Here is a 16,296-nt window from a genome sequence, read left to right as displayed (position 1 = left end):
GTGCACTTTGTAAACATTTAGGAAAAATCTCCTCAAGAGAGCATGCCTCTGGATCCACATCGAAGGCAAATAAAACAAGCATTTGCAATGCAATAGGTCTCGCATTCGCGAAAATTTAAGCTATTGGCATTGTTAATGACAATGCCTTTTTTATCTGTTTTGAAAATGAACATTTAAATAAATGGCATTATCATTTACAATGCCAATAGCTCAAAATCTCGCAAATGCCAGACCTATTGCAATGGGTGAAGTATTGGGTGAAGTATACTCTTTACTTGCATTCAGAATAGCTTTCAATAGGCACTCTTAGTTGTTGAATGCCAGAATGAGAAAGTAAACGTATTTAAGTACCATTCCCACCAAGAATCTGAGGATATTCACATTCGATAAAAAGCACAAATAAAAACCCAACCCTCAACTGGTTCTAGGAACATGGGACTAAGCACAGGTCATTGCTGGAGTCAATGCCCTGTCACCAAGGCCCTCTACACCCTGCTGATGGTGTTAGGGTGCAGGGTGCGAATGTAATATCGGAGGAATGGGGGCTCTCGGATCGGCCCTCCTATTGTTCCCCTCTCCTCCGTCCTGTCAGCACCCACCCCCTCCGGACAGGCTGCCAGGCAGGGACAAGTGCTGGGGGTCCACACAGGAGCTGCGGCAGTGTTCATAGTCAGACCGGGCTGCTGCTGATGGCACGAGCGGGGGCTGCTCCCTGGTCTTGGACACTCCGCTTCTTCCTAAGGTAGGACATGCGTACCCCGATCCTTACATGTGTGCCACCAACTCCTGTGCAGTCTGCGCACATACCCTGATCTCCTAGTGTGCCAGCCCTATAGATGGTGTGTGTGCGCTTTGAAGCCCTGTAGAGGCAGTGTGAGCTGCAGGGACCCCGACCTCCTTGTGTGCTATCCCAATACGGGCTGTGTGCTACGAAGCCCTGTAGAGACTGCGTGCGCCACTAGGCACCCTGATCATGCGCTAGAGCTGCGCACCCCGGTCCCCGCGTGTTCCTTCCATACAGGAGCGGTTCGCCTGAACCCCAATGCAGGCTGTTGAACCTCCAGGCACCATATCTCTAAATGTACCGTCCCTACAGGAGCCTTGCACCTCAACCCCTATATAGGCTGCCTGAGCTACCCGTCACCCGAACACCGAGTGATCCCACAGGAGATGTGAACCCCGAAGCGCTGTACAGGCTGCGCGAGTCCGCATTCATCCCCTTTTCCAAGTGTGTTATCCCCACAGAAGCGGTGCTCCGCGAACCCTGCACTGCTTATAGACCCTTCCCTGCACCCCGATTCTCTCCTGTACTAACCTCTACAGTAGATGTGCGCCTTGAACTGCAAACGTTCCGATTCCTTCCTGTACCACTCCAGCAGTATATGTGCGCCCCGATCTCAGAGTGCCCTTACTGCCAGGCAGATGTCACACAGTACAAACCTCACCTCTTCTGAACCGTCACGGAGGGAAGCAATCCCGCGCAGCGGGATGTATCATTCTCCAATGGCCGTCGCACATCGAACACACATTCGCATTACCTCAACAAGTTTCAACAAGCCGTATGTTATTGCAGGCAGGATCCCCGGGGCGGCGGGGCGGCAGTACCGCATGGAGCAGCCCAGTACGACTCGTATGGGGCGGCTTCCCTTCTGCGACGCGGCCCCGGGAGGTGGGGACACAGTGCGCTGGAGTACGCTTCAGGCGTACGTGGCGTACCTTTGTGCCCTGAAGCGGTGGAGCCGTACTTGGAATCCTCACATGCGGTGCGGCTTCGGGGGCTGAAGAGTGCGGTCCGTACTTTGCAGGGTACAAGCTTGCCGGATCGTGGAGCTTTAAATGCGGTGGCAATACAGCTCGAACAGGGATGTGTTCGCGTGTGTGTGTGTGTGCGCGCGCGCGTCTGTGGCACGAGGTGCGCGTCGCGATCCGATTCTTTCAGCCATGCTGTTTACGGCAGAAGCTCACGCGCACGACCCACTTCGAAGGCGCGCACATCTGGGTATCCCAGGATGCACCCTTCTGCCTACTCCCAAGATGGCAGAACCCATCTCTTGGCAACCAGAACTGCCTACGCCAACCCAGAGGTGTGGCTACCAAGGTGCAGTCCATGAAGGTGCAGCCTCTCTTCGCCAGCTCCACGTTGCAGCACGGCAGTCCTTCCACGGTCATTCTTCCAATCCACTCCAGATCTGAGTTCGGGGTGCCATACTTATGCTCAGAAAATGCCCTCAGGGCAGGATGCGGCTGTAGCCAATGGGCTACCAGGTTCCCTCCCACCTGATGAACACTTCCTTCTAAGTGTGGCATTTGGGCATCCAGGGGTGTACCACTCTGCCCACTTCCATTAAGGCAGGGCCCTTCTCTCCTGGTGTGCAGGAATCCCTGCCCCAACCCAGAGGGGATTGATTTGGCAACCTGTAAAGCACGACCAAATGCCCGAAGGCATCAAGGCACTAATGTAGTTAGTCTACTGGGGGGCGAGAGAATCATCCATATGCTAAAGAAACATTACAAAGCAAAAAGCCAGTTCTTTAAGGACTTACGGAAAGGAAAATGGGCTTCCAGGCAGGAGATGGATTGAGGAAGAGTATTCCAAAGCTTAGATGTCACGACAATAAAAACTCTGCCACCCCACCTTGCCCTCCGAAACCTAGGAATAACCAACAGATTTTTACCAGCAGAACGTAACTGTCTAGAAGGAACATACCACTGAAAGAGATGCTTAACTCCCTCAGGGCCTGAATTGTAGCTACCAAGGGGGCTACACTCCCCCAGAAAACTGGTTTGACAACTGATTTCTCCTTCCCTGTCCATAGTGTCAGCCTATCTACCTAAACAATAGAGCAGCCCCTCTTCCAGGTGATCCCCATTTGACCTTCAAAGGGGGCTTTGCCTTTGAAGATCGCAGTGTGGATTAACACCTGTGTGGCTTCCTGCATGGGGGAGGTAACACCTCGAGTGGCAGGCATCTTTTGTTATCTTTCCTTGGACTCGTTAGCACGTCTCCCTAGGAGGGAAGAAAGCTATCTACAGGATAGACCCCAAGAAAAACAATAAAAAGGCACTGAAAACCTTGAGCAACTTAAAGAAGCAACTTCTAAAGTTACAATTTGCACACCAGTGACATTAAATTCGATTTAACCATTGAATCAGATTTAATGCACTGATTCTTTTGATACCTAAAGAACCAACCAACTTTAGTAGTACCATTCCAGAGTTAGCAGGGCTTAGTTGTCAGTCTGTAACTCTGTACTAGTTAATGGGGTTACAAGCCTTTCAACAGTAAAACCAGCAATTTAGGGTTTTTACTGCTGGAGCATGTAAACGTTTATTATCCACTTTTTAACATACAGCAACTTGACTTCGGGCTTGTTAGGCCTGTCTTAGGGATGACTTACATATATTAACAAGCATTTGCAATGCTATAGGTCTCGCATTTGCGAGAGTTTAAGCTATTGGCATTGTAAATGACAATGCCTTTTATTTATCTGTTTTGATAATTAACACATAAATAAAAAGGCACTGCCATTTACAATGCCAATAGCTCAAACTCTTGTAAATGCAAGACTTATTCAAAGAAGTGGGTGTCATTGACCCGGACTGCTTGGAAAGTGAAAGTGCGCATGGCGTGCTGAATGTTGCAGTAAAGCATGTGGTGCCTGCAGTAAGAGAAACTCATTAAAGAAAATAGTGCTTACAGACTAAATAAGACCTACTGTGTAACAACAGAAGTAAGAGGTTGAATCCTCATGGGAGGTTACAAATGAAGACAAGGCGGTTAAGGAGGGACTGACAAGCCTATTCACGAATCAGAAACCAGCGTTTACAAAAGACAATGACACAAGCCAATGACAGATATGGGCTGAGAGTGAGCGTGGCTTCAACTCCATACACGGATACAGCAAGCCTTGCAGAGCAGCGCATGCGCTGCCCAGGCCGACTTAAAAGCTGTGGAATGCCCCCACATCTGTTACCATAGCATGATAACTGCACCCCATAGAATGGGCCACAGTCTCTACAGTTAAAGCCACATTTTAGTTTGCGTTTGGGTGCAACAAGTGCATCACTCACCAGGTATGGATATAGCCTCTTGTGCTCTGGCATACTGTCCACAACGTTTTGCTAGTCCTCATAAAGCATGGATATAAAGGTCCTAAAGACAGGAAGCAGTAGCAGTGTGTAACAGCCAAGTTGCCAGAGGGAAAACTGTGTGAGCCAAAGTGTCAAGTTTCTTGGACTGTCTATAGAGGCTGTAGGAAAGGAATTTGTATTCTGCTTCAAAGACATCAAACGCCCAGAATTTCAGGTGATGGATGGGAGGACTAAACCTATTTGCCCACAGGAGGTAAAGCTATAGCACCTGGCTATCAGCCTTTGGGCTGCTGGGCCTAAAAAGATTTCTCCTGTGCTACAATTATAGTGTCTTGGCATACCTTATTAAAAGAAAATAGGACTTCACAGAAACTGTAGAAGAGGCGAGCGGATCAACTTATAAATCATATTCATAATCCTCCATGCGTCCATAGCCCTTCTTCTCCATTGCCCAGGTATCTGTATCTAAACCAATAATTTCCTCTAAATATCCTTGGCATAGGGGAGAGGTACACAGTGATGCCTCACTGAAGTAAGCCTCGATTTCTTCCCTTGCCATATGGATGATAACTTTTTCACATCCATACATCAGCCAGCTCTGGGCTAGCTTTGTGGGCAGCGTCACAACCTACTTTTGGGTTGCCACAGAGGGATCACCTGAATTAATGGGGGCATAAGGACAAGACAGTACTTAGGTCAGTTATGACTACACTTCAAGCACTTTGGCTGAACTTGCAGAGAGAGCAGCCAGAGTGACACAGTGAAACCTTTTATCGAGAAAAAGACAAAAAACACAGGATCACATCTAGCCTTCTTTCTGTATTACGCAGTTATTGGCAGCTTTTTAAAAAGGAAAACTTTGATTTGCGTATATATGTATGGCCTATATCATGTAAACCCACCCCAAAATGGGTTTCAGAGCTCTGTACAATCATAGTGGAAGCAGCAGGGATGGAATATAAATAGGATCCACACATGAGCCAAATTTCCAATAAAAGGCAGCGGCTTCAAAGCGCTATACAGCTGCTTTATAGAATCACATTTAGAAGCACATTAACCTAGAGTGCAGGCAAGTTAGAAGGCGCTCAGCACTCGGAAAGGTACAGGATGAGCTAAGTAGAAACAAGCATACAATCTGCTGTCGAACATGTCATATAGGACGATTTCAAAATGTGTGCTATTTCATGAAGGTCCACATCAGTAACAACCATGAGTAAGTTTGCACGCTCTGGTCTCAACCGAGAGACACATTACACATAAATAGCTGGGTGTCGGGCTTGCTCCAGTTTCTCATAAAACACCATCATCAGAAACATCTGATTTCACCCAAGGTGTTTGGACAATGTTCAAGTGACACACAGCTTTGGAGCTGGCATCCAAGGATGGGTAAGCCTCATCAGTGCAGAAAAATTCAATGGACGTACAGGTTCATCTCCTGATGTCATAATTAAATCTGAGGCATTGTAACAAAAATAAACCTTTAATTGGCACCGGAAACAGACAAAACCAGTGGTCACTTCACATAAGTCAATTAAAGACCAAAATGCGCGGAGGAAAGGAGAAACTCTGGGGCAAGGACTGCATGCCCCATCATACCGCGAACCTGAAGGCTGGTTGATTGATTGTACAGCTGCCCATAATCTGCCCCGTGTTACAAAGTGTTCAAGGTGTCCTGTAGTGCGGGACGTGCGTGGACCGGGCCTGGGCCTGCTGAACGCACATTTTTTAGAGTTCTTTTATAACCAATAATGAAGGAAAATCATTTTTGGTGAAAAAAAATGTTACCTAAAATCAGACAATTTACGAGGGGAAGCAGTGATTTATCCACGTGTTCTCGTTTCGCTTTGTACCAAATAGCCAGCAAAGTGTAATCTATTTGTGTTCCCTTAGGCTAAGGCTTTGTTTGTTTCATGTGTACATTTCCCGATGCTTATGATGTCACATGAGGGAATACCGTATCTCTCCTGCAAGTTCATGCACTTTAAAGTCACCACATGCCTAAGGTACACGCTATATTCAGTAGATATAAACAAAAAAATCATTGCGAGTTACACTTTACCCCTCCTCATCCATTCGCGTAGGACCAGCGGTGGCAAATGCCGCACCCCCTGCTAACTTTCTACTAATCCAATTTCAAAATCTATCCCTTGTTTCCAGGGCACTAGAAGCGCTCCAGCTGGGAAAGTGCAATTTTGCCTGGAGCGCCGTACATGCTTCCATCGTTTCTGGAAGCATCTCTGACACTGGAGATCTCAGTATCTTAGAAAGAGTTTGAGTCATGCAGACAGCTGACAAGTGATATCCTTATGTTTTGCTGTTAGTCCTTGTAAATTAAGCGAGGTATTGGCACGGAAAGTGCGGCGGGAGCAACTGTAAAGCGTGCGCATATGTTTAAGTGGCAGGAGAGAGTGCGTGGCAGAGTGAAAGGAAGGGCAGGGAATAACACCAGGATAGGTGGCAGAATAAAGTGCATGGCACAGGAAGAGGCATGGGTAGACAAAAATATAAGGTTAAGTACCAGGACATGCTGACAGCGCCTATTTTTCGTCCTAGTCCGACCCTGATGAAGAATCATAGCAGTAGAAAGCACTGTAGTAATGCTTACAGTTGCAGAACATATTCACTGTGGGATAGGCTAAGGCGGGGTTTTTTTCAGTTAACAGGCGGCATGAGAATTCCCTTTTAAATAAACATCGAGCCACTGCTGTCTGCAGCGCTCTTGTGGATGAAGTGAATTAGCACAGAACAAACAGACAATACTGCCTTTTCATATAATGGGAATCAACAGGAGAAAACAATCACACAGTGGCATGTGCGCTCCGAATGACAGCGTCTCGGCTGCCGCTTCCGTGAAAAACAGTAATAATGGCAGAAGTAATTAAAGGGAATAGGAGGATGTTTCAGGAAGGCTGCAGCTGGGAGGGTTGGCGCTGATGAGGACAGAGGCCCCTCTTACCTCATTTCTCTTCACTTGTGTTTTTGACGACTGTCCTGTTTTATCTTCCTTTCAGCTGAGCAGAAATCATGCACGCATCGCTTCTCCTCCCGGTTTCGGGATGTGAACGCTCACGGCTGTCGTGGGGCGGGACTTATGTCTTTCGGAGAAGCCCGCGCCCACGGAGTGGATGGCCCAGGGTACTGGTGGCAGCAGAAGGAGTGGCGGCTGAGGCCGCTGATGCGGTAAGTGGGGCTTGGGGGGCTTGGCACGTGTGTGTGTGTGTGTGTGTGTGTGCGTGCGTGCGTGCGTGTGTGCGTGTGTGTGTGCCTGCGTGTGTGTGCGCGCGACTGAGAGAGAGGCATGGCTGACTGACTGAGATGTGCACGGCTCCGGGGGGCGGGGCATGCGCGTCAACGCTGTGAAATCGCCGTGCGTGCCCCTGTCTACGTCCCTTGAGAGCCGACTTAATAACAATAGGTCTCGAGCGAGACCTAAAAAGGGAGGTGTGGGCTGTGCCACTGCCTTAAATGGCAAAGGCGAGTTTGTATTTTAAAATTGCTCTTACAGTCTACAGTTTCAGAAGGGGGGGGCATGTTTTACCTTGTTCCACAAGTGTTGCAGTGCTTGGGGGACACTCTACCTTACAGGCTCTGGGAGATAAGTCAATTAAACATGCACCATGTTAAGGGTCAGCGCACATGCACTATGTCCTGTTCAACAAGGTTCAGGGCATTTCAGAGCCATTACACCAGTACCTAGTAGTCAAAATGGGGGCAAAAACTGGGGGTAAACTTGCAAAAAAGCCAGTTTCCTTGCAACCAACCTGCTCTAGACAATCAGATTATGGCAGTCTCAAGTAGGTGTAGAGCTAAGAGTTAATCTACATCATTAGCTGCTTTGCTTTTCAAACAGTGGGGTGGATGGCCTGAATATTGTACTGTGTGAAATGTACACAGTAAAGGAAAGCTAATTTAAAATTTTCAACGCGGATTTCCAGCCAGGCAACAATAATAATTAAAGCATCTAACACTATGAAAATTCCAGATTCCAGTGCTGGAAATCAACAACTTTCTTCAAAACTGAAGGCACAGTGGTAGTAGAAAGATTCAAGATACAACAACAACAAAAAAGCATCTGAATAGTCGTCAAGCAGAGAGGCAGATTAAAGTTCAGAGAGCTTAAACAAATGTACATCAATACCAAGAGGAGAAAACACAACCACAAAACTATCCAGGGGGGAACAGGTGGGAAATGAGGTTAACTGAAAACGATGCCTGATTTTAGCCACTATGCTACAAAAAGACTTCAAGGAGCTTGGCGCCCAGCTGAACATGTTTGTAGGCAAGACTAAAAAATAATATGAAAGGTCTTCAAAATATGTGGGCATATGGAAGCTGAATAATATGCCTTAAACAGATATACATTACAGCAAAGCGAAGAGTTTGTTTTTAAGAACGAAATGTAGTTTTATACAACTTATCACCAAGGTCATCTCTTTTAAACAGTTTGTAAACATTTATTCATTTTTGTGTTTAACCATTTGTGAAATGTAATATCTGCTCCACAACTGAAAGAGAACAGGAAGACCAGAGGTCATAGGAGAATGAAACTAAGAATTAAATATGTAATATCAAATTGTCAGAGTACACATCAAATTTATTTTGGGCATTTCCCACCGCTTTGTGAATTCCTGTCTGTCTTGTTTTATGAACTTGGTGATGTCATCTATAGAGATAACAGTAGGAACAAAACTCTGTAGTAACTTGAACATATTCCTTTTTTTAACAAAGATGTTCATTACATCCCTGAGAAATTGTAAGGAGATCTTTTAAAAAGGCCGCTTACCTTTTCCAGGAAATTATATAACGGCCAGTAGCTACACCTCCCGGACCATTTGATACAGGTGGGCACTGGAGGCAGAAACACTCGCTTGCACTTTCACTTGTCTGTAAAACAACTGCCAATGAAATTCCAGATAAGTAAGAGAAGTAAAGGATTGAGCTGACAACATATATTTGATTTCTGACAGCACACAATAAAAGACTAATATTATTTAACAATAATTCATTTAACACAAAAATAAAACTTGCCTTTGAACTAAGCCTCGAAAATAGTAAATAATGGAAACGTGGTCACTCAAACTTTATCTAAGCATACTTAAACACAACAACAATAGCACATTTGAGCATAGGAAAAAAGACTGTGCAATTATGTTACTCTGGTATGATACCTTATGTTCCTCAACCCCCCTTTCAACAGCCAATCGTCGAGGTAGGGTAAGACTGGAACTCCTGATCATCGCAGATATGCGGCAACCACTACCATCACCTTGGTGAACACCTGAGGGGTGCTGGTAAGGCCAAAGGTAAGTGCAGAAAACTAATAATGTTCTTAGACTTTAGTGAACCGCAGGTTAATGGCCCGGGGCAGGCAGGATGGGGGTATGGAAGTAAGCATCCTGCAAGTCCAATGCGACCATCCAATCTCCAAGGCTGAGAGCAGGTAAGACCCGAGCCAAGGTGAGAATCTAGGATTTTTCCTTCTTCAGGAAGCAGTTGAGAATGCATAGATCTTGTATGGGAACTCCCCTCCCCTGCACGACCACATCCTCCCCCCGTGACCCCGCCCTCCTCCCCGCACGACCCCTCCCATCCCAAAAAGGGAGCTTTTTTTCCTTAACATACAAAGAATGACAAAATAGGAACTGCAAACAGAGTTAACCTGCATTTTGAGTGCAACCTACTATTTTAATATTACACCTAGTGGTGAACAGGTGATGAATCAGTTCCCACAGAGTGAGGCTACAAACTATTTCCCCAATAAGTCGGATCACTACTGGAAAAAACCTAAAACAAATTTTTGCTTGGGATGAGTTTCAAATAGGTGTGATGGAGGGAGGGAGGGAAGCAACCGTAGCACAGATACCGTCCTCATCGCCGCCACCGACGACATCCGCGCCCTCCTCGACCAAGGCCACCCAGCAGCCCTCATTCTCCTCGACTTGTCAGCACCTTTTGACACCGTCTCCCACCGCACACTAGCCACCAGGCTCCACAATGCCAGCGTCGAGAATAGTCTTAGACTGAATAGATCTTTCCTATCAGTCAGAACACAGAGAATAAGACTCCCGCCCTTCCACTAGAAACCGACAGAGATCAGATGCGGAGTGCCCCAAGGATCCTGTCGCAGCCCCACACTCTTCAAAGTCTACATGGCCCCCTCTCAAATGCCGTCAGAAACCATGGACTTAACATAGTCTCCTACGCTGATGACACCCAGAGCATCCTCTCCCTCACCAAGGAACCAGACATCACCTGGTGCAATTTCCAAGAAGGGATGAAAGCCGTCACAGCCTGGATGCACAACAGCTGCCTGAAGCTCAACTCGGAGAAAACAGAAGTCCACATCCCTGACAACACCTGGTGGCCCCCCGCCCTCGAAAACACACCCACCCTAACGGACCAAGCAAGCAACCTCAGCATCATACTCGACTTCACGCATCATGAATTGCCAGTTCAACGCTGTATCCTTCACATGCTTCAACACCCTCTGCATACTTCGCAAGACTTTCAAGTGGATAACCAACCCCCCCCCACTTCAGGAAAACTGTCACCCACGCATTCATCCCCAGCAGACTGACCTACGGAAACGCTCCCAGGTCAGAAACAAGAAAAAACTCCTCTGCAAACTCCAGACCATCCAGAACGCCGCAGTCAGACTTATTCTCGACATCCGACAACATGACTACATCACCCAACATCTCCTTGACCTCCATTGGCTCCCCGTTGAAAGAAGAATAGCCTTCAAACTGCCCACACATGCCTACAAGGCCCTCCACAACACCGGACACCAATGACCAAATCTTCCATGCCCCAAGAGAAACCTCCTGTCAGCTGACCTTGCCCTAGCAACCATCCCTCGTTTCTACAGGAACAGAGCAGGTGGAAGATCCTTCTCCTACCCCTCGCAGCCAAGACCTGGAATGAACTCCCCCTTCACCTCTGATGAAGCCCGACACTGCACCAATCCAGAAAGGACCTCAAGACCTGGCTCTTCGAATGATCCCAACAGAGCTGCCCACATCCCTCCCCCACCCCTTGAGAGCCTCACGGGTGAGTAGTGCGCTCTACAAAACCATGACTGATTGATTTAGCAGTTTCAAGGTTTAAATGGGCCATCTTGACATGCCTAGTATTCAACTTAGTGCCATCGCCATGAGATAACATGTATCATGCAAAGCATCTTATCAGATTGGCCAGGAAATGCACACAGATATTAAACAAGTCTATCCTACATAAATCTTCAAATTTCAAGGCCGTAGACATGGCTAATATTTAAGTGAGTGCCATCACCATAAGATAATGTGTGAAAACTAAAATATCTGATCGGATTGGTCAGGGGATGCACACAGATAGTAAACAAAATCTGGGACACCCACATGTCACAGTCATATTAGCAGATGTAACGGGCAGACATGCAAAAGGCTGAATGAACAAAGTCAAAAAGGATATGCACCATTAGGTCATCATGCCAATGATGCTGAGACCATGAAGCTTCTGAATTGACAGATGATAGATCTCTCTGCTGCAATAATATGAAAGCTAACAGGATCACTCCCACTGCTTCGTCCTTGACTGACATGGTTCTAATCTTAAGAAACCCATGACCATTTTAGAATCAGTTTTGCACAAAGAGCAACAAAACAGTTTGCCAAGAAACTAACTACTGACATGGTCAAGGGAAATTAATAGTTGTTCTGAAACCAGCTTATCCAAAAGCTTTCTCAGTGTAGGAAGAAAGGGACCAGGCTAGTTTTTATTATTGTCAGTGGGACCGAGATTAGGCTTTTTAAGGAGACACAAACTATTGTTTCCAGCCATGTAACACTACTGTTACTTACCCAGTAAGCATCTGTTTGGGGCATATAGTGCTGTAGATTCACATGCTTAGAATAATCCTGCCTACTAAAGTTGGGCTCAGATGGGTGCAAGTTATTTTTCTTCTAAGAAAGTCTTTGAGTCACAAGGTAGTGTGACTCTTCCTCTTGCTGGTAATGCGCATGGTTATGGACTCCATTGTTAGATTGTTTCCCCACATGGCGGTGAGGATTAAATGTGAACAAAAGCATAGTGTATAGAGATGTCCATGTGAAAGGAGTTTGTGATAGTAACTGTATAAGACACAGGCGTCTGGGGAGGAGGGTGGCCGCATGCGACTCTACAGGACTACATGCCATGAAAAGATGCTTACCAAGTAAGCAACATTTTCTGTTCATGCTTAGAATAGACAATATAAAGCAGTCCTCCTCCATAAGCGGTGGCTAGTCTGTGGGAGTTACAGCTGCTTTAAATAGTGTATGTAGAACTACTTGGCCCACATTGGCTTTTGTAAATGTATGTGGTGTAGACCATGTAGCTGCTTACATATGTCAATTATAGGTATATTTCCTAGAAGGCCATTGAAGCTCCTTTTGTACGAGCTGAGTGAGCTCTAGGATGAATTGGTAAAGTTCTTTTAGCTTTAGCATAGCATGTTTGAATGCATTTAACAAACCATCATGCAATGCCTGCTTTAGAAATGGACTTTCCTTTGCGAGGTTTTGAGAAAGCAACAAATAATTGTTGTATCTTCCTAAATGATTTAGTTCTGCGAATTTCGTACATGAGAGCTTGTTTTATGTCTAACTTGTGCAAAGCCCTTTCTGCAACTGAGTCTGGTTAGGGAAAAAAAAGACAGAAGTTCGATAAAGGTGGAACTGTGAGACCACCTTTGGAAGAAATTTGGGGTTGGTGTGAAATCAAAACTGTCCCTATGTATTTGGAAGAAAAGTTCTTTTAAAGTTAGTGCCTGAAGTTCACTGACACATTTCGAAGCCGAATAATAGGGACCAAGAATGTTTCAAGATAAAAACTGGAGGGGTAGGAGCGGAAGGGCCCAAATGGAGGGCCCATTTATCTTGTTAATACAATACTGAGATTCCACATGGGAGCTGGTGGCACCTAAGAGGAATGACTAATAAGATCTTCCAAGCAGGCCAAGTTGCCTATTCTGTAGGTATGCGGCTACTGTCGCTAGATGCAGCCTTATTTCATGGTCTGCTACTTATTTCATTTGCACTCCTACGGTGTGCAAATGGAATAAGTAGCAGACAATGTCTTGTACCTTCGTTGCTAAGGGATCCATATGTTTAGAATGGCAATAGTGAACAAATCTTTTCAATTTCACAGTGTAACAGTGTAGTCCTGAGTGCCTTTTGGAGAATGTCCATACATTGTTGTGGGAGATTGAGGCAACCGAATTCTAGGATCTCAGGAGGCAGATAGGAAGATTTAGGCATTTGTGTCTCTGATTTCCACATGGTTCTGTGTGAGAAGGTCCTGCCTGTTTGGCAGTGCTTCGTTGGGAACTAATAACAGTTCAAGGAGTGAGGTGACCCCTGGTTGTCGTACCATGTGGGAGCCACCAGGATGAGGGTGAGAGATGTCTGCTCAAGTTTGCAAGTGGCAGAGGTGGAAAAGCGTAAAATATCCCTGATCAAATCAGCCATAGTGCATTGCCCTTAAACTGTGGGTGTGGAAACTGGAGGTGAAGTTTGGGCATTTGGCTAGAAGTATTGGAGGAGAATTGCGGGTGGAGTTTGCACTGGTGGACTTGTTGGCACCTCCTGCTGAGATCTGCATTAGTCGTTGTGAACTCTCGGTCGGTACTCCGCTAACAGGTGAATGTTGTATCTGATCAAAGCTGTAGAAATTTGGTGTCCCCAAGCTTTTGGAGATAATACGTGGTTGTCACGTTGTCTGTTTTGAGGAGGACTACCTTGCCAATTAGGTGAGAAGGAAGGCTTTCAGCGCTGGGTGAACAGCTAGTAACTCCAGGTGTTTTACGTGGAGATGTCGCTGATTGGGTGTCCAGTGGCATGGACAGATAGATAAAGTGAATGTGCTCCCCATCCCATAAAGGAGGCGTCTGCTACGGTTCTCTGCTGGAACTGGATCTAGGAAAGGCTGTCTTTTTAAAAGGTTGTTGGTGTTCCACCGTTGCAGAGAGTGGCAAGTTAGACGTCTGATCAACACTAGATCTTCCCATTGACCCTTCGCTTGAGTCCAATAATGTGCTAAGTACTCCTGCAAAGGACACATGTCTAGTCTGGCATGAGGAACTATAGCTATACATGAAGCCACCATATCGAGGAGATGCAAGACTGTCCTTCGTGTTACCTGTTGACCTGGTTGAAAATGGGGATAAGTCCCTGGAATGATTGTATCCTGGCAGTAGTCAGGTAAGCTGTTCCCAGTTGTGAGTTGAGAATTGCTCCGAGGTAAATTGATACTTGTATAGCGCACTACTCACCCGCAAGGGTCTCAAGGCGCTTGTACGAATACCGCTGTGGAACCCATCCTGGCATTCCCTGTGAGGCGTCCACTCCTGGGCACCCCCAAGGTGGAGGCCAGACATCCTTAGCGTTGTGGGAGCCATTGTGGAGATAATGCAAGCTATTGCCCAGAGTTGCAGAGTGGGACACCATGATTGGAATAGGCACAGAGGCTAGAATTATCAGGTCCGTGGAATTTTGAGGCCAAGACCCGCCGAGGCGGGGAATTGAACGCTGGTCCCGGGATAGACCTCTGCATCAGGTTCTGCCGCTCTAATCATTGAGCCACACTTCTAAAGTAAAGTTGGATCTGAGGGGAGTGGAGGCAAGATTTTAAAACGCTGATTGTAAAGCATAGGTTGGAAGTAGATTTATAGAGAATTCAGTGTGTTGGTAACATTTTTGACAAGTGGCACTTTTGATAAGCCAGTCATTTAGGTATGGAAAGACATATGTTTTGTCTGCGTAGGTGAGAAGCTACAACCACAAGACATTTGGTAAAGAACCTGGTCATAGTTGTGACCCCAAAGGGGTGCACTTTGAGGTAAAAGTTACTTACCTTCGGTAACACTATAGACACAGTCTAGCCACAGATTCCTTAACTTTGAATTCTCTCCAGGTGCCAATCTGGATCTGGAAAGTTCCCTCCAGTGCGCGGACGTCAGTTTCTTCTATGAAACCTTCTGCCCCAGCACACGGAGCCACTCCAGAAACTGGATGTGGAAACAGTGTGCCAAAAAAGGACAAAAATCATCGAAACATTTATAAAGAAAATACATAAAATGGTATATTAATACCAGACGTGGATTTTAAAGAACACCCCTGAAGAACAAGTTACTTACCTTCAGTAACCATATATCTGTAAGATACATAGGTTAATTATAGATTCCTTCCCTTCGAATTACCCCCCGGCATCACACTGGATCCGGAAAGGTTTTTATCAGCTGTACCCCTGCATGTCGAAAAGTGTTGGTCGGCTTCGCGTTCGTCGATGGCGTTGTGGTCGCCGGGATGACATAACAGTAGCTACGTAGAGGCCCCCCTCTAGCGCTGACTTCAGTTCTGTACAAGACTTTCCACGCCAGAAGCGCAGAGCCATGCAAGACACTGACCACTGGTGCACAAAACTAGGGCCCTGAAAGGAAGTCCTTAACCCTAGAAATCAGTTCACAGAATGGGGAGGATGGGTGGTGCGGTAAGGAATCTATAACTAACCTACGTTTCTTACAAATATATCATTACCGAAGGTAAGTAACTTGTTCATTTGAAAGAAACAGTTATAGATTCCTTCCCTCAGAATAGATACCCTAGCAATACCAACACCGGAGGTGGGTCTGCGAACCAAGTTCACACCAGAAAGTCCTGGAGAACAGAAAGGCCAAAGAAGCTGTCCAGGCAGTAGTGTCTTGTGAACATGTGCAGCAAAGCCCACATAGCTGCCTGACAGATGTCATTAAGGGGGACTCCACGTCCCAAAGCAGTGGTAGCTGACATCGCCTGGTGGAATGGGCACGTAACCCCACTGGAGGCTCCTTCTTTGCCAAGGAATAACAAGCTTTGATGCACAAAACGAACCACCTAGAAATGGTCCGTTTCTGCACGGCCCAACCTTTTTTGGCACCCACATAGCCAACAAAGAGCTGGTCATCCACCTGGAATTGTTTTCTGCGATCCAAGTAAAAGGAAAGCGCACACTTTAGATCCAGACAGTGGAGCCTCACTTCTTCTTTGGAAGGATGCGGAGGTGGAAAGAAGGTGGGGAAAGGAATGGTCTGTCTAATATGGATAGGAGTTACCACTTTGGGAAGGAAGGAAGTAAGGACGAGTTCGAACGACAACCTTGTCCAGATGAACAGTCAGAAAAGGATACTTAGACGAAAGTGCTTAGAACTCA

At 46.3% G+C, this 16,296-nt stretch overlaps 1 protein-coding gene across 2 annotated transcripts in view; it reads right to left on the bottom strand.

The window, feature by feature from the left end:
• The window catches only part of TRAPPC11 (trafficking protein particle complex subunit 11), a 461,933-nt gene that overhangs the window by 93,806 nt on the left and 351,831 nt on the right, over positions 1-16,296 (bottom strand). For both annotated transcript variants that reach the window (XM_086962470.1, XM_086962471.1), the window contains exon 26: positions 8,876-8,987. In XM_086962470.1, coding sequence (XP_086818596.1) covers positions 8,876-8,987 — 112 coding nt within the window. The remainder of the gene's footprint in view (positions 1-8,875; positions 8,988-16,296) is intronic.

The sequence above is a fragment of the Lissotriton vulgaris genome, chromosome 3_1 (assembly GCF_964263255.1).
Source record: "Lissotriton vulgaris chromosome 3_1, aLisVul1.2, whole genome shotgun sequence".
NCBI lineage: Eukaryota > Metazoa > Chordata > Amphibia > Caudata > Salamandridae > Lissotriton > Lissotriton vulgaris.
The sequence above is the reverse complement of the archived record's forward strand: the minus strand, read 5'-3'. Positions and strand labels throughout refer to the sequence as shown.